Source organism: Aythya ferina (assembly GCF_964211825.1).
Source record: "Aythya ferina genome assembly, chromosome: 16".
Taxonomy (NCBI): domain Eukaryota; kingdom Metazoa; phylum Chordata; class Aves; order Anseriformes; family Anatidae; genus Aythya; species Aythya ferina.
Genome location: NC_140315.1, coordinates 2,091,625 through 2,116,426, shown reverse-complemented (window position 1 = coordinate 2,116,426; position 24,802 = coordinate 2,091,625). Strand labels below are relative to the sequence as shown.

The window sequence follows — 24,802 nt, the reverse complement described above, 5'->3', positions numbered from 1 at the left end:
GAGAAAGTGAATCAGCATCCGCGTATTTATGCGTTAAGGTGATTATCTCTGCTCCCTTCATTAACATGATAACAGCAGACTCCGTGCAAACAGGCACTGGGTAATACTGTAGATGTCTGCACTTTCATTTTGCAGAAGACAGCTGCCTGGGAGAATGGGATTATTTGTGGAGAGTGAGCACTGAACTCCTCCTTGCTGATTCAACCAAAACAGGACATGTTGATTGTGCTTGCCTCGTCTTGTTTAATAAGAAAAGCACCCGAGCATAATGGCAGCACGGTTGAAATCTGCAAACACAGAACCGACAAACTCCTTGCACGTATGATTCCCGGGCTTCCATTCAGCATCTGCTCCCCTTCCCAGTAGAGCTGCTTGAAAAAATAGTTAAAAGCTGGGTAAAAATTTCCCATTATCAGTAGGTCAGCAGCGATGTGAGAGCAGCAGGAGTGTTGGGGGGCACTGCTGTACCTCCCAGCAAATTGTTACTGAGGGAAGAAGAAAGATCCAGCGGCAGCACCTCTTCTTGCAGCAAGACCCCAAGAAGACCAGAAAGAGCTCAAGGAGTGTTTTAGAGATTCCTAAATATGCACCTGCACCTCCCAGGTGTATTTGTGATTCCTAACAGCCTTTTGCTTCCAGGATTTGTGAGATGCAGCCCGCCTGTTTCCAGAGAATTACAGGAGTGAGCCAGGAGAAGCACCAGGGAAGACACACACCATGAGTCCCTGCCTCGTTGTCTGCACCCCAAACGTGTTTGGGGATGGAGCCTTGGGGAGGGACTGGCTAAAGGAAGATGAGCACCCCTAAGGGATGGGTTATTTTCTGCAGCTCTAACTCAGAGTGTGTCTGCAGTACCTGGCCCGAGTCACGATGTAGGAGGGATGAGTAACAGAAGAGCAAGGCAGAGCCGTGACCACACGGGCACATTTTGCTGCCGCATGGCTTCACCCCCAGCTTTCCCCTTGGCACCTGCTTGTTCTGCTCCCCTGCCAGCTCTTTCCCCTCTGGGTTCTTTGAACACGTAGTTCTCCGTTTATGCGGAGAATTTGGATTATTGCGAAAATCCCCACATTTAGAAAAACAGAAGGGTTGGGTTGGGACCCCAGGGACCCAGTGCCTCCGGCAGCAGCACCGGCAGGTGGCCCCAGCAGCACGGCCAATGCTGCGGAGCTCAGCGCCTGCCCCTCAGCATCCCCCCCAGCTCCAAAGCTCACCAGCAAGGATCAGGCCTGCAGCCTTCATTAGCTGACATCCCTAATTGCTGAGAGCAAGCAGTTTTCATGAGGGCGAGCTGATAGCTTTTTTTTTTTTTTTTTTTTTTTTTGCTTTTGCTGTATTGATTTCCCTGCTTTCCACTGTTTCCTCCTTCCTTTTTAAAACCCAATTTCTTTTATAAATATTTCTAAAAGCACCAGCCAACATGAATTAACTTCCTGAATTCCGCGGTGGGGACAGCCAGTTAAAATGGGATGGTTTTGTTCATTTGAAAGAGGAAATAGTAACAATTAATTTTCGTGCCCGGCTGGGGGCCAGCAGGCTGAGCTCTGCCTGACCTGCAGCCTTGCAGTGCAGGTGGCTAAGTCAACACAGCAATTTGTGGGTGACAGGATGGCTCATGTAAATCAAGATTTGGAGGATCATTAAATCATTAAATCATTTTCACCGTTTCCTTTTTTTTTTTTTTTTTTTAAATTGTGCACAATACCTCTGTTGCCTTTTCTGGTCACCTTGGCACTACACCACGGTCAGAAGCTTATACATATGAACACACACACACGCATACATGTAAATACACACAGGAATATGTGCATTTACACAAGTATTCCTACAAACAGACTGGCAGCAGATCACCTAAATCCTCCTGCCCATACAGAGGGTATATGTGTGTGTCCCTGTCTCCGAAAGCTTTCCTCTTGTCTCACTTACCGAAGGGCTCTGTGAGTAATTGCTGCGCAAAGAGGAAGCACATCTGTCTTGATTTCCACCGTATTGCCCCGTGCATAACCACTGCCACTTGGAAAAAAAGGCCCCATAAAGACCTGGATTCATCTCACTTAGCTGAGATGTCGGAGCGGAAAGGAGGGCAGCTGCTATGAAGTCCTGCGTGGTCAAAGGCAGGAAACAGCCAGCAGACGGAGCAGTCCCCTGCCTGCACCACCTGCTCTGGGGATGAGAAAGAGTTACCAAAAGTGCCTGCAGCTTGGGACATAGAGCAGCAAGGTGCTTGAGCTCTTCTTGATATTGATGTCAGACCATGCCAGCCACAAATTTTATCCATCTCTCCTAAAAGACCCAGCCAGCAGGTCTTCCCCAAATTCCCTTCCTCCAGCAATAGGAGAGCATCTTCACATTCCCAATGGGAATATATTCCTGGCCAAGGTGCACTTTATTTGATCTCCCACCAACATTATCCTCTAACTTAAATCATTCCCCTTCCTCCCACCCTGCATGTATTTATGAGGAGTAATCATATCCCCTCTTAACCTTTGTTTTTTCTAGGCTAAACAAGCCGAGCTCTTTTAATCTCCTCTCCAAAGATAGGTTCTCCATTCTGCTAATCACCCCGCCAGTCCTTCCTGCACCTGTTCAAGGGTAAATTCATCCTTTCCTTTCCCAAAGACAGGTCCCAGAACTGCCCACAATATCCTGCACAAGGTCTTACTGCACCGCCTACGCTGGTACTAATACCTGGCTGTGTCTGCTAACAACTAGTGTGAAAGCTGCACGAGTCTTTTTGCACAGCAAATGGAAAATAGTTACAAATCCCTAAACCCATAGCCATAACACAATCGTACTCGAGGAGATCACTGTTTCACTTGGAAGGGCATTGTGCTCCTTTACATTTGTGGGTCCCGGTGCTCAGCAATCCTTACTCGGTATTTTTCTCTTTTCACTGGGTGAGCGTCAGTCTCATCTTGGCTTTCGCTCAGCCTTTGCTCCAGCAAAACTCTCTTTGCAATCACAGGCGAGGGTTTGAACTGCAAAGATGCAGAGTCAAACGATGAAAACCATTTTGCATTCATCTCTTCTCTTTTCAAAACGATTTTCCAGTTTTACTTGGGGTTTAATTAAATTTCTCCGACCCAGGCGGGGAGTTCAGCCTTTCTAGATTAGCGCTCTTTTAGGTGGCTCTGATAAGAATTTAGCATCAACAATTGAGCTAACAAGCCCCAGCGACCGGTTTGTAGCAGGGGGCTAATTCTATTAACACTTTGCAGTGTCAGGGCTCCACTTTGAGCTAGAAGCCGAGAGGAGGGACAGGGAGCAAATGCAACACTTGGCAACTAAATCCCTGAGATTCAGCCTCTTTGCGGGCAGAGCTCAGCTGGAAACTATTTTAGCTGACAACATCAGAATTTCACCTGTTCTCTTCTTTTTTTTTTTTTCCTCCTCCTGGCTGAAGCTCTGCACTTTCTTGGCTCATTGTGATAACGGCCGGGAATAAGGAGCGGAACTGACTGGTGGCGTTGATAAGAGAAATGAAAGGGTAATGCGATGACATGATACCGGGGAAGGGCCTCTGCATCAGCCCTGCCCGTCTTGGACGTGGACCGGAGTACAGGATGGTCAGGACAAAGGTGCTTATGCTGACAGTTGCAAATTAGCCCGTTGTAAGGGAAAATTGAGGTTAGCACTCTGCAGAAGTGCCTCTGTTACTTTTTTTGGGTGATGACAGAAATGTCTTGCGGGTCTGTTGTGCCATTCTGTACTAAAGAAGCCCGGCTGGTGCACAAGCATTTTCTCTCTCTCTTTCCCCTTCCCCTCCTGCTTCAGGTACCACTAAAATCTCTCTCTGTCTATGCTAAAACACAGCCTGATGTCTCTGAGCCATAGCATAAGATCTTGGCCGAGGAATCCACCTGCCCAGAGCTTCTCATCTCCAGTGCCTGGAGACCCAGTTTCAGACCTACCTGCTCCGAGCTGCCCGCAAACCTCACGCGAGCGTTTCCTTTGCAGAGAAGCCAGAACATTATTTCAGGGACGTTGCTTTGCTTTCTGCCCCGGGCAGTCATCGAGAATAATTTGAGTCAAACAGATTACCTGGATGTGACCTGAAAACAAGGCTGCTCGGTGCTTGCTGCATTCCTCAGCCACACCAAACTGCGAGTTGAAGTTCAGCATCCCTCGCTGCTGGTCTGCAGATGCTCCTTGTTGCTTTGGAGCACACAGGTGCCTTTCCCCATTGCTACCATCCCTCCTGTCAACTTCTCATCCTTCCTTGTGAGACTCAGGGCTTCCACCTGTTTCTGCTTTGCTCAGAATGGCTCCGTGTGGCTCTGCTACCCTCTAAGGCTTTAGGGGCAAGGGGCTTCTCCAATGCCAGCGGCTGAGCCAGGAGCGTAAGCAATGCCGGGGACCTGTGGCTCCTCCAGGACAGAGCTGCCCAGGAGCCCTGCAGCACCCTGCCGTGCCGTGTGGCAGGGACAGGGACAGGGAAGGGTGCCAAGTGCTGCTGGAACCGTTCCTCCCCACGATGCTGCAGCTGGAGGCTGCCCTGGCAGGGCTGGCTGTGCCTGCACCCACGTCCCTGTGTGCGCACAGCCGCCAGTCTGCACCCCGCGCCCACAGAACACGCCTGGTTGTATTTTATTTATTTTCCAAAGCAGGCTAATGGTTCAATTAAGCTATTTAGGCAATTTGGTTGCCTCCACAGTCAGTGCAGGGAGATGAGCAGTGTTTCAGTCCCTTCCTCGCCGGAGCTGGCAGGAGCATGTGTTCCCACATCACACCCGGCCTCCCCACGGCACTTTGTTGAGATGAAAGCTCTTCTCTGTCCCCGGGTCAAACGATGACAAAATCTACCAAGGACACACAAATGGGCATCCTCCCTCACCCCCCTCGCCCGACTTTTGCCGCAGCATCGCTGTGGATTGGAGCTGTCAGCGGGAGACCACGCTCATCAGAAGGCTCCATCCGTAATCACTCTAAAGAGGATGCTGATATCTAAGTCCTGGAAGCTCCCCAATATCAGATCACAGCAGGGACCGAAATAATTCCCATGTTCCCTCCCATGAAAACGTGCAAACCCGCTGAGAAAGCACAGAGGAGGGAGCTGACGACACTCCCAACGCTGCAGGACCAGAGGCAGCAGAGCATCGGTGCTCAAAGGCAGCAGCAACAAGCGAGCGCCGGTGAATGTCCTCTGCCTTCATCTCTACAGCTGTTGGAAATGGCCCCGCGCACAAAGGGCAGCATCCTCATTAAATTCCGTGGAGGGTTGCCATGTGGCCAGCAGAAATTTGGGTTTTGTTGTATTTGGGTAATACATTCACCACCTCCGCCGTAATGGGGTGACAGATGGGAGCTGGGCTCCGGCTTTCATGGGAAAGGCTCCTCTCGGCGGGGAGGCAGTGAGTTTCCCACCTAATCTTCTGTAACCTCCAGACTGCTAACAACTGCAAGAAGAAAGCAATGGGTAGTTATTAAATTAATGACTTCATCCCCGAGCCAGTAATAAATATCTTACAGTTTTATCTCTCCACCCTGTAGACTGCTCTAGACAGACTAGACTGTTTATTAATCTAGCTTCTGGATTTATGTTATTTAATTGCTGAACAGCCTCAGCATGGTTGGGCTGGATTATTAAATGCTGAAGCCCGAGGAGTCTTCTGGCAATGGCAAAACCTGAGGAGCTGATTCTCGATCTTGGGCTCGACGAGCTTCAGGCCAAAACCAAATCCCCTGAGGCCAGCACCGTTAAACTGGTGCAAAGTCCAGGGTAGCCCCTGGTTGGGTCCAGACTAGCTGGCCTCATGCCATTTGGGGGGACTCTGGGACTTGCTGGGAGTAGGAAGATGCAGGGAAATGCTTTGGCACATCATGACTTCGATAAGGATGTGCTGGAGTTAGCACATGGAGTTAGGTCATGCCTGGCTGAGTCTCTCCCCATATGTCCCCTGATGCTGTGGGGTCAGACACCAAACCTGAGCATGTCCAGGCTCCTCCTGGCGTGGTCTGCCCCTTGGTGCCAGTCCTGGAGCTTGAGTGTTCATGTCCTTGCTCTGTCTCTTCATGGCTCGTGGTTCTCCAAATCATCACTGAGATTCAAACAAAAGAGCGTTGCCGTTCCACAAATGAATGCAGGCTTTAATGCTTGCTATACTTCCCAGCTGACAGCGATGAAAATGCCTTTAAATCTGATAGCACCGTTTTTACAGCAGCCGGTGATGTATTCGTCCTGCAGAAAGAAGGGGGTGAAGGCATCTGGAATAACGAGAGCTATTTGACAAATGCATCATCCTCGCGCTTCCCTACAGCCCCAGTCCCACGAGCCCCACCGCGCAAAGCGGAAGGTCGTTTCAGGATATTTCTCCTCATCCAAGTGTAGGAGAAGTGAGTGCATTGCCAAAAGCAGGCCAGAGCCCTTCAGCTGGCCCTGCTGGGCTCAGTGCTGGTTGGGGGGGCTGCGGTGGCCCCAGCACCCTCAGCACCATCTTCTCGGGGCCCAAGGAGGTGAGGTCCCTGCCAAAAAGCAGCTCTGGAGAGCACAGTTGTCTTCCCTTCCTGGTGGAGAACCTGATGGAGGAGGAGGCCACCCCATCCCAACCACACCAGTCTTTTCAGACCCTTGACATGATCATGGTTGGCCTTTCTGGAGGCCACTGTGCACCATCACCCCTTGTCCCCATGAGGGTTTTTGGTGGGGTGGGCAGGATGCAGGTGGTGCCAGGACCACCAAGGCTCACCAAGGGGCTTGGGCATTACAGGGCAGCCTGGTGGCGAGGATGCAGATGGAAAGGAGGGCATGCATCAGGTGGGAGCCTTGAGACATCACCCAGAGGAGCTCGAGGGGAAGAAAATCAGAAAAAAAAATACAAGGCTGGGAAAGAAACCCCTTTCTGCTCCCCCCAAAAGCCCTTGCCGGAGCGAGTGGAAGGTACGGCTTGAGCAGAAGAACAGAGGGAAGGGTCATTAGCAGCTTTCAACAATTAACAGTGGCATCAGCGAGGCCAAATGATGCTCTCGTTGGTCAATGATTTATCGACGTGTTTAGAAACGACCGTACGCTGACAAGGAGCTTTTCCCTTCATCCTGGAAGCAAAGCCCCGCTGTCCTCTGCCGCGCAGCTCTCACCCTCCGCTTGTCGGAGGAGGCTTAAGAGCTCTCCTAAGCACACCTATAAACGCACAGTGTACCATCTTAAACCAATTCAATTCCCTTCCCTGCGATAAAGGACGCCAGTTCGGAGAAGATAACATCTCACAGTGATGGCTCCCAAAGCTGCAATTTAACACAAATCCAACCGCTCCATTATGCAGCGCGGCCAATTCGTTAGGAGAGGACGCGCGAGCGCGCCTATTAGCTCGATCATCATCATCAAATATTGGCACAACGAACTGCTTCGTGGTGCAAAGCCTATCAACACCCCCCCAAAACAATGCCGTGTCCTTCAGAAAAAAGCCATGCCAGCCAGTTTAGGCGTGCCATCACGCGAGTCTGCCCCCTTTTCCCATTTAAGCTGTGCCGCTCATTGTGGAGGGGGCAGGACCCCATGAGCTCTGCGAGGTCTCCAGCAAAACCTCAAAGAGTCCTTGTCCTGAGGGAGGTGAGCCCCAATTCATTGAGATATAATTTTTTTGGTTTTGTGTTTGGAGTGGCTTTCACACCCCGAAACTTAATAGCCTCATTTTTTTTTTATTTTATTTTTTTTTTCTGGAGAGCTGCTGGTGACTGGTCGCACTGTGGCACAGTCACTACTGGGCTCCAAACTTTGCCGCTCGCCCAGTTTGCGGCTCGCAGACACCCAACAGAGAGAAAAAAGCTTCCAGTGAACACTACAGCCATGCATCTTTGAGGAAAGGCTTTAAGGAATCTTGTTTCTATCCCAAAACCTTGCTCCAGCTTTCTCTGGCTCCAGTCCTTATCCGTCTGCCACCATTTCACTCTGCCTTTCATGCCCGTGCCATCGCAGCACTGCCACCACCTCCGACATAACCCAGCGCCCCTCGCGCCCCTGCGTGGGGACAGCCAGGAGGCTCAGCTCACTTAATAAGAGAAATGAATTTCTCAATGACAGACCTGCCTGAAATTCCCATTCGCCCCAACTCGCTCAGCTCCAAGCGGCCTTAATGTGATTTACCTTATTTCACCTCGGAAGCTGCAACTCCAGCAGAGCTAAAGTGAATTTTGGCGACTTCCGAAATGCCTCCTCCGACGAAGAGCACGGTGATGAATCCCCTTCATTGCCACAGCTTTCAGAAGCAAGACTTTTCCTCCAGCGAAACATCTCTGCTCCTTGACGAGGACAGCCTGGGAGCCAAGCAAATAAAAGCGAGGCAATCCTGTCGAGAAGAACAACCGCCTCCCAGCATTTAAGTTAAAGCTCAAAGATCAATTTTGTGATTTTTTTTTAGTAAATCCAAAGGGTGAAAGCATCCATCCTGCACCCTGTCCTCCCCCGGCACCTCCTTTGCTCACGCAGGGCTGCTGAGTGCTGGGGGTGCAGGATGCGACCCCTGCTCGGGGACACGTCGGGGACATTGGCAGAAGCTCGAAGAAAGACCATAGGAACTAAAGTCACAAACAGAACTGGGTTTTATTACGAAATAACCCTGCCAGTACATAAGGAAGTTCTGTCTGCAAAATACATTTCCTGAGGAAAGTAGATCACAGTATTCATTTTCACAGAATAACATGTAGCCTGCTATAACTTTCAATGTGACTCTTTATTATTTAAATATTAACAGTATTCCTTCACATAAACAAGTACTCAGTCATCACATAACCGACACACAAACGACAAAATAAATATACAACAAGAGCACAGTTCATTTTTTTTTTTCTCGACTTAAATATTAAATAAATAATAAATACAGAATTTTCATTTCCTGTTATCAGTGCCTGAAACAATATGAATGAAAAAGAAAAGAAAAACTGAAAAAGTCTCTCTTCCCCCGGTGCCCCTGCCCCCACAAAAAAACAAACCAAAAAATTATCAAAATGTCTCAGTTATAAAATATCTTTAAAAAAATTCCCATCGTTAAAAGAATAAATAACAAAATATATAAAAAATAACTTGGTTGCATCAAAATTACAAGTAGGAGTTGTAGATAGGGTGTTTTTTTTTTTTGGAATATCATTTTTTATGGTCAAAAGTTTTAATTTTAAACTTTTTTTTTTGCTTCTTTTATCTTTTTTTCTATGGTGCGGTGTCCAGTTTAAAGTAAGTATAAAATTAATAAATAAAAAAGTTAAATAAATAGAAAAAGTTAACATAAGGTGTTGTAAATATAAATTACATACATCTTGCCAAAATTAAATAATTTACAGGATAATTAAACTAACTACTTTTTTTTTTTTCCTCTCTTTCTTCCAGGAAGTGCAATTTCTCTACTTTTAAATACTAACTGAATTGCAGTCACAATCAATTTGGACTCTATTTACATGTTAAGAACATTGTGTTTTTAACACTTCAAATTATTATTATTATTATTTTTCCCCTTTCTTTTGTAGTTTTGCACTTGGAATGGGTTCTAAAATAAGCAAACTCATGGAGCCTTAGCCCGCGGAGGCCTCAGCGTGGCCGTGCACCCACTGAGCTCCTCAGGGGAGCCAGCCCAGGCTGAGCTCCCCACCGACCTCTCCAAATCACAGATTCTGCCCCAAATAGCTGCAGGATTGGGCTTGAAACACCACCACGGCCTGGTCTTTAGCATCGGTCACCAAAATCCTCCCCACCTCTGCTCTGCCCCAACGCCACCAGAAGCCATGCGGGGGACCCCAGAGGGGTTTTGCCCCTTCCACTTCCAAGGTGTTTGCACCAGGGTGGCAGCAAGCCCTGGGTGGGAGGTAATGGAAAAAAAAAAAAAAAAAAAAAAAAAAGGAGCTCCCACCTCTCCTTTTCTTGGAAAGGTGCCGAAATGGCCCCCCGATCCCCACCGCGCTCAGCCTGGATGCTGGAGCATCGCAGAGACATTCACGGAGCTGCACGTACCGAGCTGCTTACAAATGCTTCTTTGGAACAATACCCAATACCTGAATGCTTTTTTTTTTTCCTTTTTTTTTTTTTTTTTTCTTCTTTTTGTTTTTCCTCCAGAACGGCGCTTGTGCTGTGATTTTGCACAAGGTGTAGAACACCAAACCAAGAAAAACCCATTGCCTCGTGGATATCTGCAAGAAATAAATTGCTGATTCACGTTAAGTAAGCACTTTGCTGGCCATCAATTAACATTTCTCTTTTTGTTGCTTTTTTGTTTGTTTGTTTGCTTGTTTGTTTGTGTTTTTTTTTTTTTTTTTTGTTCATCGCAATCTCAAACGTTCTCTGGCATTGATGTATGATCTCTGGACTGGCAGTACTGCGCCACTGTAAGGATGATCACAATAATGAAAAGAACCAGAACCGTCATCAAACAGACTTCCAAAAAATCATATACACCGGACCATGACACATTAAGAATTCTTCTGTATGAAATATCTGGTATTGGCCTATTCATAATAGCTATTCTCATATTTAAGACAGACAAAGGAATACTGTAGTTGCAAACTCCAAAAGCTTCCCTGAGAACCTTTTTTCCATTGCGCTTTCCACTGGAGATCCAGAACTGCTCTTCAGATTTCTTTCAGAAAATAAAAATAAGCTACTTTATAATACTTAAGAGTTCCCATGCCCAGTGGATATCTGAACTCCTGGGGTTGGGAGGCCCAGCACAGGTTCAGATTTACAGGTAGCTTGCAGCTCCAGCACTTATAGCAACATATAACATAATTCATGGGTGAGTAGGTGATCTGGACATACGACCATAGACAACATGAGGGTTTGAGCCAGTCATACGCTAGTCTTGGATCAGACAAAACCCTGTTCTTGTAACGTTTTAACCCTTGGATCAACTCTGTGAAAGCACGGCAGCTTATGAAAGACGCCTGCTCTTCACCAGCTACCGAGCCCCACAACCTACTGGAGAATTTAACCTTCCATCCTGGTCTACCTCGTGGTCCAGGGAGAAAAATCCCACTTTTCCTAAGAAGGTCCAAAGTTAAGTAAACGAGAACATTGAGTTCGATCAGTTCCACGTCTCAGAAATGGCCTCTTGGTTACGTTTTGGTCCTTTGTGTGTTTTTGTTTTTTTGTTTTTTTTTCATTCATTAAACAAGTTTTACAACTTGTAAACCTGAATACTTGGAGGGAAAGTTCCGTCTTACAGTCTGTTTGCTTGCCCGTCTCCATCCCGCGGCACTAAACCTGGATGCCCTTGACGGCTTGCTTGATGCTCTCCAGCAGGTCCTTGTTCTCCGGGTTCTGGTAGCACTCCTGGTTGGTGTACATGTCGGTCAGCGTGTTCACGTACGCATCGAAGTTCTGCTCGCTAATGGGCTCCTGAAGCCAAAAAAGCCAAATAAAAGTGTTAGCAGCGGAGCAGGAAAGGATTGAAATCTTTCTTCGCAATTAATCATACCAACAGCCAATGGTCTCGACATCAGAGACTCTTTGTGCGCGGTGCTGTGCGTACGGGAAACTCATTGTGCAGCCCCTGATCCTCCAAAATCTTCACTGGTTGCTCAATTTTTAATGCATTGGCCATGAGGAACAATTAACAGCATCAGGTTAATGTTGTTTGGCGGTTTGACGGGCTTGAGGCTGAATCAAGCCATGGAAATGAAAGGTTGGAGGAGGAGGCAGGGACTGCTGGAGCATCACAGGGGGAATCAAAGGCAAAGTTAGGACAGGAGCAGGTCACCCTGGGCTCGTGTCTGCCCACGCCAGCATGCTGCTGCTGCTGGACAGCTTTGGCTTTTGAGGGGCATCGTGGAAACCTTGCCAACATCTATCTCAGGGTTAACAGGGAAAAAAAAAAGTAACAAGGAGGAGGAAGAAAAAGAACAGGAATAAAATAAGCATACAAGTCTCCTGGGCCTTATTTAATTGGAGTTGCCTGAAACCTTGAAAATATATTTGCTGAACAGTTTATTTGACCTTTATGAGTCAAATACTTCACAAAAAAAAAGCACTCAGTGAGCGGTTTTCTGCCAGTTAGGCAGCTGGGTGAATACTGTCCAAAAGTGCTCTGCTGGAGGATGGCGCGTCTCCAACCAGCCTGAATTTAAATACAGCCCCCAATGAAAAGGGTTCCCAAAAAATGATGGCAGAAAAAAAATAAATCAAAAGCTCATTCCTCTGAGCATCGTGATGGTCGTTATGGCTTGTAAGAGGACAGCTTCCCCACCAGCACGCAGCCCCCCCCTGCACACACCTGTTTTTGACAACAGTAATTACATTCCTGGGAATAGAGGGAAGGTAATTAATAGCCTTTTGTGGTTTTACTATTTTAATGCAGCCTTTTCATTTTGCAGTAACTCTATGGTAACATGCTGTGGGCTGTTAGACCTTGTTAAATTAAACAAAATACACTCTCTTTAAGAATGCTATTCTTTGGCTGCCAGCTATTCAAAACTGAATTGAAACTACCTGCATTATAATGGGAGCTGTAAGATCTCTCTGACGTTGAAATCCAATCCCTCCTGATCTCTGCTTGTGCTGTCTTAGCCTAAAAGGCTCTGGGTGCCCTTGATAAAGTTTCCTATTTTGTGATAATACTCCCAGATGTAATGAGACAGAACAATAGATACAAAAGGAGATCAGCAGAAAATGACAACAAAAGGGAGATATAATGCAAGCTTCAGAGATAAGGCAAAAGCACTGATCTTATAAAGGACGGGTAGGTGTACATAGAGAATTTCTCCCCCTTTTTAATGGTCCATAAGCCTTATCTAAGCCCTATTTCGCTCTGCTCCTTCGATCACCCCAGCTGGGGCTGGGTGCCGACAAAGTTTCTTACCATGTGCGGAAGGCGGATATTGGCAAGACTTTGGATTAGAGCCTGGCTCAACCCTGAGAGCTCCAGGAACAGGGCTTCATTTTGCTCCTCTATGATTTTGTTTTCCTCCTCAATGTTCTTCAGGTTCTTCTCCATGCTGGAGATCTGCAGAGCAAGGAGCAGGCAGGGTTAGCAGCCCTCCATCGAGGGCACCCACCACCACCCCCTGGGAGATCACATCCACACTCACAAACCTGCGACTGCAGCTTCACCATGGCAGCTTCCATCTCTGAGTTGGACTCGTTCAGCTCACTGATCTCCTTGTTCAGCTGCTTGATCTCTTCATCGTTCTCCAGAACTACAGAAGGGAAAGCAGCAGGCGTTCAGCCCCTTCACATGGGCAGGCATCACACCTCCCAGTGTCCTCGCCTTTGCTTTCACGTCCTCAGCACGGGATGCACATCTCGCTTGCTCTATTTTTTGTTTATTTTTTAAGCGAGGCTTTCAGCAGCACGGTTCAATAGTGCTTTATAGGTCAATATGTAAATGCAAAAGCATTTACATTAGCATTACATATAAAGTAGAGCATAGCGGCTGGAGCCCAGTGCATCCACACGCCCTGCAAGGTTGGCCGCCTTGACAACTGCTCTGTCTGGTCCTGAGTCAGGAATACATCATTTGAAAAATGAATGTGTGTCTTAACTAGAAATTACAGGGTTAGTAAAATAAGGGAACTTTCCTGGAAGAAATTTATCTTCCAAAGTATATAAGAATTCAAGTAAAACAGCCAAACCTTGCCCATTACCAAACCCCCTCAGTGATAGCACCAGAAACAGTGATAGTGCCATCGCTAACAAAACTCCAGATCCAGAAATATCTGTGGGATTAAAAGCCTTGAATAGGTGAAAATAGCAAAATGACTGAAAGGGACTTGTGAAAATGCCAGAGAATACTTGAAAAAACATCTCAGTTTCAGCACTACTTCACTATGGGATCTCCTTTGCCATTTCACCTGTGTCACTCAGGGAGCAGCATCAGTGCCACACCACCCCCAACACTGAGGAGGCCCCAAAAGAGATGTTCATAGCACAGGATTTTCTAGTAAAACTGAGGCCAGGTTTCAATCTGCGAAGAACAAGCCATAGGGGTTCGGTACCTGACACACCTGCTAGAAAAAAATGAGTGCAAATCCTTACCATCGCTGGTCTTGAACTTTGTGTTGAGAATTTCATCCCCTGAGAGTTTTCCTTTCTTCCCAGCAAAAGTAGCTCGTGGGCACCCTGACAAACTGAAAAGCAAGTAAAAATGGGTTTCATAAACTCTCCGTATTTATAGGTGCTATGTTCCCAACAAGAGCACGTACCATTTGGTGGAGCTCACGCTGTGAGACAGCCCTTCTAAAAGCTTTTTATGGTGCAGAGGAAATTGCTTTATGAATAATGCCACAAAGGTCCTCATTTATAAAGCAAGAGCAATTTTCTCTGAGCAAAGATTTTTAAAAAAATGTGTTGTTTCCTAAAAGAGAGGGCATGACAGGCAAGGAAGGTGAAGCGAGTCTGGATGGATTGGGCAAGAAGCCCCCATTTTGGCTGCCAAAGTCCTGAGCTGGCGTGCTAAATGACATTATATCACTGCTTTTCATGACTTTGGTCAATTCACACCTCACTGCTGAAAAGTTACAAGAACCAAGCATTTCCAAGTGTTTTTATCCATTGCAGAAAACACAACCTGGCAGAGACCAGCATCAGAGGCAGCGATTATGGAGCCTTTCAGCAGGAGCTGAACGATGCTTGGGCAGTGTTCACAGGCAGGCAGGTTGGTCCCCAAACCATCACACCATCACTGGTGGCATGCTTGTGGTGACCTCCAGCCCATCCTTTACCTCCTGTGAGTGAGGAAGCTCCCGTTGGCGTGGCCGGAGCCGTCGCAGCCCGGGGTAGGGCAGGTCGGGCCTTCGTTTTTTAACGATTTCCAGGAAAACGAGGAGCCGTTGAGTGATCCTTCCTTCTGCCTGCGGGCTGCGAGGGGGCACCCCGATGCACTCCGGTGCGAGGCGTATTTGCCACTGATGTGTCCAAGCCCAACGCAGCCAGGAACCGGACACCTGGGCACAGGGAAAAAAAATACAGCATAGGAATGAAGAAGGATGGAAGGAAAATAGGGATGATGAAGTGTAGGAAGCGAGTGTTCGTGCTTGGGGACCTCATCTGGATTTTATTTGGTCGGTGCTTTAATGATGGAGAGGGTCACACTTCTTTGCATCAGCTGGGATGTTTCTTCCCATGGGTTTTAAGAATCTATGGGTCTTGCTGGGCTTTGCCTGTTATTCCCATGGCTAGAGATGGCAACAAAACCAGGCTGGGAGCTTTTCTCACTGCAGGGGCTCGTTCCCGAGCTGAGCAGGGGATGGAGGACAGCAGAGCAGGACGATGCTGGAGGGAACCTTCCCCACCAGACTGCTGGTGCTGTGGGGCAGACGCTGCATGGCACGGGAGGAAAGGTGCTTTCTAAGTCCAAAACCAGGGGACAGGGACACAAACACGTAGTTACTTCTACCAAATATGTGATGGAAACCCCACTTCAGGGAATAGGAGCTCTGTTTTTACAGCAATGGGTATGGGAGGCAGATGGCTGCCCCCCTAAAAAGACCCAAAGCCAGCCAGCAGACCACATCAGCGCCACACTTGCAGCAAAACAGCTGAACAACAGCTGCTGGGGAGTCCCAACCCATCACACAGAAGGTCAAAAACCGTGCTGGGTGGGTGCCTTGGGTGCCAGGTGGCTGGCTGGGTCCTGACTTTGAACCTGGACACCCCCCAAGGAGGACACGCTCGCACCAAACACCTTTGGGAGCAGGAACTGCTGTCTGTCCCAGCACAAACCCTCCATCCCTGTGCCTCCAGCACCGATTAGGGCCAGTTAAATCGTGCTGGAGATGTGGTGGCAGTGCTGACATGGCCAGTGTTAATTAGCAATAAGTGCTGTGAAAGGAGCCACTGTCCCCTTGCTCGCCAGCCCGATGGCACACCAAGTACACGCGGCCGCTCAGCACAGCCCTGAGTGTCTATTAAGGTTTCTGCTGTGCCTTGCACTTGCTTAAGGATGCTAGTCAATTATAAATACAGTTAAAAATTTATTACTTGAGGGAGGTTACCCTATAAAAGGGGAGGAAAAAAAAAAGTAGGCAGGAAACGGCGAAAATAACCTCTTGTCCTCAGTTCGAAAGCAATTAGGGGCTTCAGGTTTCCCCAGCAAAATAGCCACTGAGCTGCTCCTGAAAATCGCAGCAGTTTCGCCACAGAAATGATTCCCCTTATTGTTTATGTTTGGTACAAAAGGGAGCTGACAGCAGAAGGGGGAGCCGCACACCCATTATTTTCCCAAGATAATTTGAAAAATGCTGATCTCAATTTTAATCAGCTGCAAATGCAGCACAATTCACTTATAATATCCCTGCCAGCAGGATCCTCACTAAATTCATAACATCATTGCTTTTATATGATCACGAGCAAATTACTGAATCCTCAGGAGGAAAAGGAGAGAAAAAAAAAAAAAAGAGAGAGAGAGAGAGAGAAACAAACCCCAGCATTTAGCATGCAGCTGTTATGGCCCAACCGTTACATATTTTACACTGTTAATTTAACTTTCATTACACTTCCATTTTTTAAAAAATAAACCAGAGCCTTATTGTGCAAAACAGCTGGCTTGGATATTTTATTTTATTATTATTATTTAACGGAAGTAACGGCAGTGCTCGATCAATTAGGCAGCCACGGATGCTTCCGCTTTGTGCCAGGGCTGGGCTGAAGGTTGAGGTGATCTGTTCTATCACATCTGTAGCAAATTGCTCGAAGGCTGAGCAGCAAAACAACGGGGACTAAATGACATTCTCCTTGGTGGTGATGTGCAAAACTCGGCCGGGCGCCAAGAGGCACGCGGTGCAGGCAGAGGAGAGGATTTGGAGGCAAAGCTCCTTAACGCATCCCTGTGGGGATGTGCGCCGGGTGCACCTTGTGCTGGAGACAGAACTCCAGCTTGCCAAGGACTGGAGGAAGCCAGCAGTGAAGAGACCATTGCACAGTGCTGTTTTGCACATCTCAAGGAGATGATGCTCGTCCTGGGGATATCGGAGGACCAGGGGTTGCTGCTTGTACTGCAGCACATCAGGGGATGCTTTCATGGCCCCCTGCACCCCACCATCCTGCTGCAAACAGGGGAGCAGAGTCCCAGTGAGGTCTCTGAGGCCAGTTTGGTGATGGACAGCATCAGTTCTCTGGGATCCAGAAAATCTCATCTCTACAAGAGCCCCTTTTCCCTTTGCCCTGGGAAAAGATCTCCTGCCAAAGAGCTGTGCTGGGGGAGCCACTTGGTGCATTCAGCACTGCAAAAGCCCAGCAGCCCTGCGACCACACTTACTGCTTTTCCTGTCCTTTACCATGACACCAGGTAACGGAGCAGCATCACAACGCCACCAATAATTTAGGATATTTGAGTCCAAATGTTTTTTTTTTCTCTCTCTCTCTTTTTTTTTTTTTTTTTTTTTTCCAGCAGATTATTGAGCAGTTTGCTTAATTTTTAATAAACTCCGCTAACTCCTGCTAATTAGGCACACAGTTCATTTAACTCGGAGGCTTTCCTTCCTGGAGACAGAGTGAGAACAGAGCAGATGGCTCAAATATCATCTGCTTCGTACAGCTCCTTTCCCCAGCTTATGCGCCCCAGCTCCCCACAGCCCTGACAGAGCGCAGGGGCCAGCAGCAGCCAGCACAGCCTCTGTGCTCCTGGACCTCCAAAATTCGGCAAGGGTGAGAGCTGCCCTGGCAAGGGAAGGGCTAAAATAGGGAGAAAAATGTCTGGGGAGAGTTTGCTGAGCGAAAGGGGTTTGACCAGAAATGCCAGCACTCCTGGCTGCTCCGGCAGCATCCAGAAACTCACTAAAAGGTTTCCTCTGGCTCCCCATGCTCCCTTTTTCCCTGCTCCACCTGAACACACTGGGTTAGTGGATGGGTTCTGGCAAGGCTGGGAATGTGATGGGTTAACCAAAAATAGGATCCTGGAGTTGGGGCTGGCACCATCCTGCCGTAAAGGTTTTGACATCCCAGAGATGTGCAAGGGGTCGCAGGGCAGCCCCTGGGCGCCCAGCCCATGGTGCTGCAGTGTGCCGAGAGCCAGGATGAGAGGGTTTGAAGTGGGCTTTTTTTTTTTTAAATCCCTGTTCCCAGGCGGAGTATTCCCCTGGATGGTGTTGAAAAATTCAGCCCGAGGCAGCAGAGAAGGGCTTTTTCAGCTCACTCTGAACACTCAGCGGTGGCAAAGACTCTACAACACATTCACTGCTACCAGGTCCTGACCCTGCGGAACTAAGCAAGCCCACCGGCACCCCTCACATGCCCATTTCCACCCTGAAAACCCCCAACATTTCATCTGGCTGCGGGTTTTTACCCTCATTTCCAACACCAGCAATTTCCTCAGGAATTATATAAAGCACGGGAAGGAGATGAACCGTTAGTGCCCTGCCAACCTACCTTTCACATCTGCAAACAACAATGAGAAAAAAAAAAAAACACGCTGTTACCTCCCCCACCTCCCAGTTTTCCCATCCAATTTCAGAATTGCATTTGTGGCATCAAGGAAAAAATCATGGGAAAAATGTGGAAGAGCTTTGATGGTGCCAGAGCCCGGCCCCAGGCCGGCGATGCTCTGAGCGGTGGGGATGCAGGGTGGTTTTATCCAGACTTACTTCATCAGCTCTGGGTCTTCTTTATCATCCTTTGTCGGGGTTATCTTGATCCCGCTTTTCTTGGCACGAGGGCAGCCTGACAGACTGTGTTTGAAAAGAGAAGAAAGGCCTGTCTGAGAGGCAGGGCCCCGCGCACGCGATGCCCCCGCTCCAGTCAGCTTCCCCCTGCACTTCGCACACTGTTTTGATCTCTCTCGATTTGCAGCTTCACATCACCAGAAGTCAGGAGGAAAAAAAAAAAATCTATATATTTGAGGGAGATGGACAGTAATTAACGGTGTCTAGATAAGAAGATATCTGCTAACAGCCTGCGATGTTTAATGGAATTGTTGAAACAGAAGGCTCAGATCTCCGCTATTAATGCTCTAAAGTGATAATAGAAGTCATAAATAGGTAGCATTATTAACAGGAACATTGCATCAGCTAAAATCTGACCCTTTGTCTTTTATTCTATTGAAGGGAGCTTCTAATCAGATGCTGGAAACATCAAAAAAAAAGAAAAAGAAAGTCAGATTAAAGAGATGAAAATAGGCTTCAGTTGTCAGTAACATTAATGTTTTATTCAGAACTTTACAACTCTGGCCATTGCAGGGAAAAAAATAATAAGAAGGAAAGAAAAGGAAAAAAAAAAAAAAGGAAAAAGGAAAAAAAATAGTAAGAGGCTAAGGATAAAATAATTTAAGGGAAGATCTTACCTTCTATGCGATGCATAATTTCCTGTTATGTGACCAGAGCCGTCACAGCCAGGAGTAGGGCACCTGCAGAAGAAAGGGAGGCTCCCATTAGCCAGGGGACACGCACAAGGCTGGAGGCTTTGCACTGCTCGTGCCAGAGAAATCCAGGCAGCACCGAAGCAGAATTTTCTCCCTGCCTCTTTTCACTCCACAGGAACAACGTCAGGTCTGTGGCATCCGCAGCGTCAGGGCCCCCATGCCTGGTGTGAGCACTGGGGAGAAGGTCAGTGGGAAGGGATGGGGACATGGGGAGGGACACGAGTCCTGGCCTCATCCCCACCTTCTTGATAGGGACAGCTCAGGTGATGGTAGAAAAACATCAAAAAAAAAAAAAAAACAAGGCAAGAAAAGACCTCCAGGACAGTGCCCGTCCTCTTGGGGAAGATGCAAGGAGACACTGGTACCCTCCCGGACCATTGGGTTGGATGTGAGCCCAGCCAAGAAAACAGAAAAAATGTTTTCAGCCATGGACAACTCGGCTGTTGAGGTTTCTCCTCCTGGGCCACCTTGGCCGATGCCAAGAAGAAGCCCAACGAGAGGTTTTAGCTCAGGTCTAGGTGACGGTGGGGGGCTAAGTTCACTGGGAGCAGACCCGAAAACAGACTCCAAAACCAACCAATGCCTCTGATGGAGAATAATGAAGAAGGAATGAGGAAAAAGCTGAGCTTAACCTTTGGTCTCTTCCCTCTGTTACACCATGGGTAAGGGACATGGGTCCCACAGGGGTCCTCAGGTAGGGTCACCAGCACCCTCAGGTGCCCCCTCTCCACCTCCGCCTGTTGCAGAGGGCTCTTTGAAGACCTCACCCACAACCACGGGGCTGAAGGCAAGCAGCCAGCACTCAGGCACACGAATGAGAGCCGAGCCTGGCAGAACACATCCGTGCTCACACAGAGCTGCACAAAGGCAGCGGGCGGCAGCACAGATAATGGCGCGAGTCGAGCACGGCGTCATTAAGGCCACCGAAGCAAGGGAGGTGAGGGGCTCTGAAGTGCCACCAGCACAAAGCCCCGCTCCGAACACCACAGGTGAGCCATAAAAGTTGTCATGGGGACCAGCACGAGAGGTGAGGAGTCCTCGCCGAGGACGCGCGTGCCAGCCTGCCAATTAGCCAGCGCTGCTCCAGTCAAGTGAGTGGGGCTGGAGGGGGTCCCTGGGGGGTGCTGAGCCGCTCCCTGCTTGCAGAGGGTCCCTGCTCTCAGGGAAATGGTTTTGTGCCCCCACTTTCTCGATCCTCGTTTAGTTTAGTTTTAAAATCAGAAAATATCCCACTTTCTCGATGCCCGTTTGGTTTGGTTCTAAAATCAGAAAATAGCAAAACTCTCCTCGATGTGTCAGCTCTGAGTGTAGGTTTGGGGTTTGCAGGTCACTGAGAGTCTCTGCTGGAGGAAAATTTCAGCTGCACGGAGAGTAGGGACCTGTCCCGGTCCCAGAAGGGTGACATGGGGATGGTGTAAGGGCACAGCTCCACCTGCAGACCCAGCAAAGCACCGGGTCTGGTGCAGGAGGGACAGGGCCACATCCAGCAGGACCTGATGGAAATCCTCCAACTCAAACATTAGAGGCTTGGGAGATGACTACATGTTCATGACATTTCCTCATTAAACCCTAGTAGAGTAGGAAGCAAAACTATTTCTTTGTTGTTCTAGCTTCGGGCTGGGATGGAATTATGAAAACACCAACACCGAACTCTTCCTGCCTTTCAGGACTTTTAAAGAGGTGAAAGAAGTGATTTTATTTTTATTTTTAATTATCTGGAGACAAATCATTCCGACAGAGACCTTTTATTACATGTTCCAGCCTGGAGCTATTTTTTTATATCAGGGATATTAACCCCCTGAAATAGAATTTATAATGGAAATGCTGACACGGCCTTATCTGAAGTTGTGAAAGAGCTGTGACTGCGGGATCCGTAACATCTCCGAATCCTCCTCCGTCCTCCTCTCCCTGCCTCCATCCTCACCAGGATATACGAACAGGACAACACTTGGAAAATAACACTGAAAGGCTTTGTTTTGGCCAGGGGTTACCTGTTGTATGTAGTATTTTGATAAAAAAGCACTAACTTCAGATGCCCGAAGTGCATTATTCTGGATGCTGAATGATGACTCTGGTCCATTTTTCACCACGTCCATACTGGGCATGGGCGCTGTTCCTGAGAGCTTTTAATATCTTACCACTAATTGCCTGATCGCCAGGCTGTTCTTTAAGGCTGTTGGAGAAACACCAGTTCAGCAAAGCTCTCTTAAGAGCTTCTTTCAAAATGTATATCATCTATAATGCACGATTAAGTGTACTTAGCACTAATCAGGAGAGTCCTTGCCATCCACTGGCATATTCTATTAATGTCACCTAATCCAGCTACTTTTTCCACTTCTCTGGTGCAGAACAGGAGGTTAACGAATGGTTTTCTGGCACCAGCACCTGCAGCAGTCCCAGACCCACGCTGTAAGGGGATTTGGGGTTTTGCTGATCACCTTCACTGAGCAAAGGGGCTCCCACCTGGCTGTTATTTATTCTGAGCATCACCAGCTGCAGACAGGACACAGGACTGAGTTTTTCTATCATGAGTCTATGCAATGCAAAGCCCCCTGCAGAGGCCTCCCTGGTTATGGTTATGAATATCTCACCGTCAAAATAATCCTAAAATTGGATTCAGCAAAGCAGGACGCTAAGAGGAGAATCAGCCTGCAAAGACAGGCTGGCTCCATGGCAAAGATGTGGGAAAAACATTCACCATTAGTTCTGTCCCTCATAGGTTGTGTTGGGAGAAGAAATGCTCAGGTCCCCCCATGGTCTCCACTGATTTTAAATACAATTTCCAATAAACCTTCCTATAGGGGATGCAAACTAAGGAGCAGTAGGGAAACTCCCCCGTGAAGCTGCAGCTCCTCCTGAAAATGAGGAGCATTGGGAAGACAAGAGCAAAGCTGAAAATGGGTTTTGGAGGAACACATTTGAATGGAAATACCGAGGCTAGATTCCCCCCTTTGGGAGTAGAATTGTGCACACAAACATCTAGGTGCCCAAAGCCTTTTGCCCCCAGTTAGCAGATGCACACTCGGATCTGCCCCTTTGCAACTGCTCAGGATCCAGCCTTGCCCAGCACCATTTTCTTGGTCCCGCTGTCATTGCCCCATCGATCAGACACCCAAGTCCCTGTCACTGCATCCCCAACAGCCCCTTAAATTTAGCAAAAAATTAGCACGCCGAGTTCTCCAAGAGTTGGCTTCTTTTTGCTATTTTCCCAGCTGTGTCTCTACCCAGTCCTAAAGCATGTGCCTTCATCCTGGCTTTGGATTCTCTGAGAGCCACACAGAAATGACAAATTAAAAGGGAACAAATGAAAAAGAAATTAGCTTATTTCTGCGGTGTCCAAAGGAAAATTGCCAGGGGTCCGAGTTATTGCTGAACAGCTCCGTGATCTCCCTCTCCCCAAAATACTCCTTCCCTCATTCCATTGCATTCCCAAAATGACATCAAGAGGCTGGGCTCCACCAGAGCTCCTCGCAGGCAGACACTTATCAGCTTTTGGAAGGAGAAGGGAAGGGATAAAAAAAGCAAAAGCAGAGCACAAAGGGGGGGCAGGGAGGGAAAAGACAGAAAAAAAGGGGGAAAAAAAGAAAAACAAAAGGAGATCCAAGTTGAGCGCAAACATACTTGAGGTCAGCAGAGTGGGCAGCCATGAGGTTTCTGAGGCTCTTGTCAGCAAGAGGACAACCAGAAAGGCTGAAAGAGAAGAGATGGAATATCTGGATAAGCAAAAAAAAAAAAAAAAAAAAAAAAAAAGGAAAAAAGGAAAAAGAAAAAGGGCTGGGGTGTGGGGAGGGAGAGGGGCAACAGAAGGCGGGGAGGAAACAGAAACAAATCGTCCACATGGTGAAAAAATATACTAAAAAATAAAGTTGTATTTAGAGTCTGAGCCATGGAAAAGAGGCGAACCCACCTGCGGTGAGAGGCATAGTTTCCCGTGATGTGTCCGCTGCCGTCACAGCCTGGGGTAGGGCAACTGGGCAACAATAACACCACAAGCGTAAGTGCTGGAAGGGAATGAATTCACCCAAAAACGCGCGCATGTAGCCAATAAAGCCCTCCTTGGGGTCTGCCCCTGCCATCAGCCCTGCTCGTGTGCAAATACCCCAACTCTTCCCCTTCCTCCCTCTTTTCATGCCTCTTTTATTTCAAAAAGATCACAAGAACCCTCCATAATTTTGAAAAAAATGTGGCAAAAGTGAAGAAAATGATGTGTTGCTGTGTGCCGGCAGGCGGAGGTGAGCAGCACCTCCACACCTCCATCGGTGCCGGGAGGTGGCCCAAGCTCTGCACCCAGACACAGAGCTTCAGATAGACACAGCCAGCTCCTGGGTTAACTGCAGATAATTTGTTAGGGCCAGGAAGGAGCAAGGATGCTAAATGGGGAGAGGTGGCTCTGGGCTGGCCGTTACATCGCTTATTTATACCAGGGCTGTTTGTTTGTAGGAAATTTGTCTACCTTCATACTATACCTAGAGGGTTCTACCTCAAAAACTGCTATTCACATCACTGCTGGGTTTTAAAAAAGCCCAGAGAGCTTTGTACAGGGCAGCTGGTGCATGCTTTGCTCATTTAGGAAGCTGCTGCTGCTGCTCTGCTCCCTCGGACCTCTTCCTTGCCTGTCCGCACAGCTCCCTCAGGTTCCTGCTTGCGCAGCCAAATAACGAGCAGCTTGTATAGGGTCAGCAAAACGAGGCTCGCCAGACTTCCCTCTTTAGCATATGGGAAGGTCAGACGCAGGAAAAAGATCTGCAGGGAGGTCTGAGAGGGGAAACCTCAGCACCACGACCTCCAAGCGGACCCGAGGGGCATTGGAGCAGAGCCAGGTCTGGGCTGTAGCGCCTGTGTCCAGCTCTAAACCTTAACCTTTGGGGGGGTCAGCATGGATAGAACAGATCTGGGCCTTTTTTTCTCCCCATCCAATGCTGTAAATACACATACGGGGGCTCAATTAAGCCCCCTCTGCAATGCAAAATGCAATGTCAGCAATCCTGCTGCAGCCAGAGCTCACATTTGGTGGCCCTGCATCTTCACAGTGATGGAGCTCCTTGCTCCACATTAAGCAGAAGTCCTGCCTGCTCAGCAAAACACCTTGAAGCTCAACACCTCCATGAGAAGGTACATTTTAAAATGTATTTCCTCCAGTTTTTGTCTGCTACATGCCCTGAGAGCATGTTTTATATGCATCAGAGAAAGAGGCAAGAAGGACTCACGTGAGCAGCTCTTTCTTGATGTCCTTGGAGAGGAATTTAAGCTTGAAGTTGGTTAAAGTAACTTCCCCTGGGTATTTTCGTTCTTCAAAGTTTTCCTCCGACACTTCTTGCTCATCAGCTTCCGAGGAGGCAAACGAGTGGGCTGCTGGCTCTGACTGCAAGAGAACAGCCGGGAGAAGGGGATGCAGGGGTGCAGTGGATGTAAGGGTGCCAGGAGAAGTGGATGTAATGGTTCATCCCAGCTCAGAGCTCCTGCAGCTTTGGCAACACTCCTGAGCCCTGTGAACACCTTGGTCCCCAGACCAACCAGTTTCAATATCCCCTTTTTGT

At 48.1% G+C, this 24,802-nt stretch overlaps 1 protein-coding gene across 3 annotated transcripts in view; it reads right to left on the bottom strand.

The window, feature by feature from the left end:
* Window positions 1-11,007: 11,007 nt before the first annotated feature.
* Window positions 11,008-24,802, bottom strand: part of MYT1 (myelin transcription factor 1) — a 58,680-nt gene continuing 44,885 nt past the window's right edge. For all 3 annotated transcript variants that reach the window (XM_084538379.1, XM_084538381.1, XM_084538380.1), the window contains exons 14-23: window positions 24,473-24,627; window positions 23,173-23,235; window positions 22,887-22,955; window positions 19,188-19,250; window positions 18,493-18,576; window positions 14,635-14,856; window positions 13,949-14,040; window positions 13,007-13,110; window positions 12,774-12,917; window positions 11,008-11,314 (exon numbers count right to left, since the gene is read on the bottom strand). In XM_084538379.1, coding sequence (XP_084394505.1) covers window positions 11,174-11,314; window positions 12,774-12,917; window positions 13,007-13,110; window positions 13,949-14,040; window positions 14,635-14,856; window positions 18,493-18,576; window positions 19,188-19,250; window positions 22,887-22,955; window positions 23,173-23,235; window positions 24,473-24,627 — 1,137 coding nt within the window. In that variant the 3' untranslated portion in view covers window positions 11,008-11,173. The remainder of the gene's footprint in view (window positions 11,315-12,773; window positions 12,918-13,006; window positions 13,111-13,948; window positions 14,041-14,634; window positions 14,857-18,492; window positions 18,577-19,187; window positions 19,251-22,886; window positions 22,956-23,172; window positions 23,236-24,472; window positions 24,628-24,802) is intronic.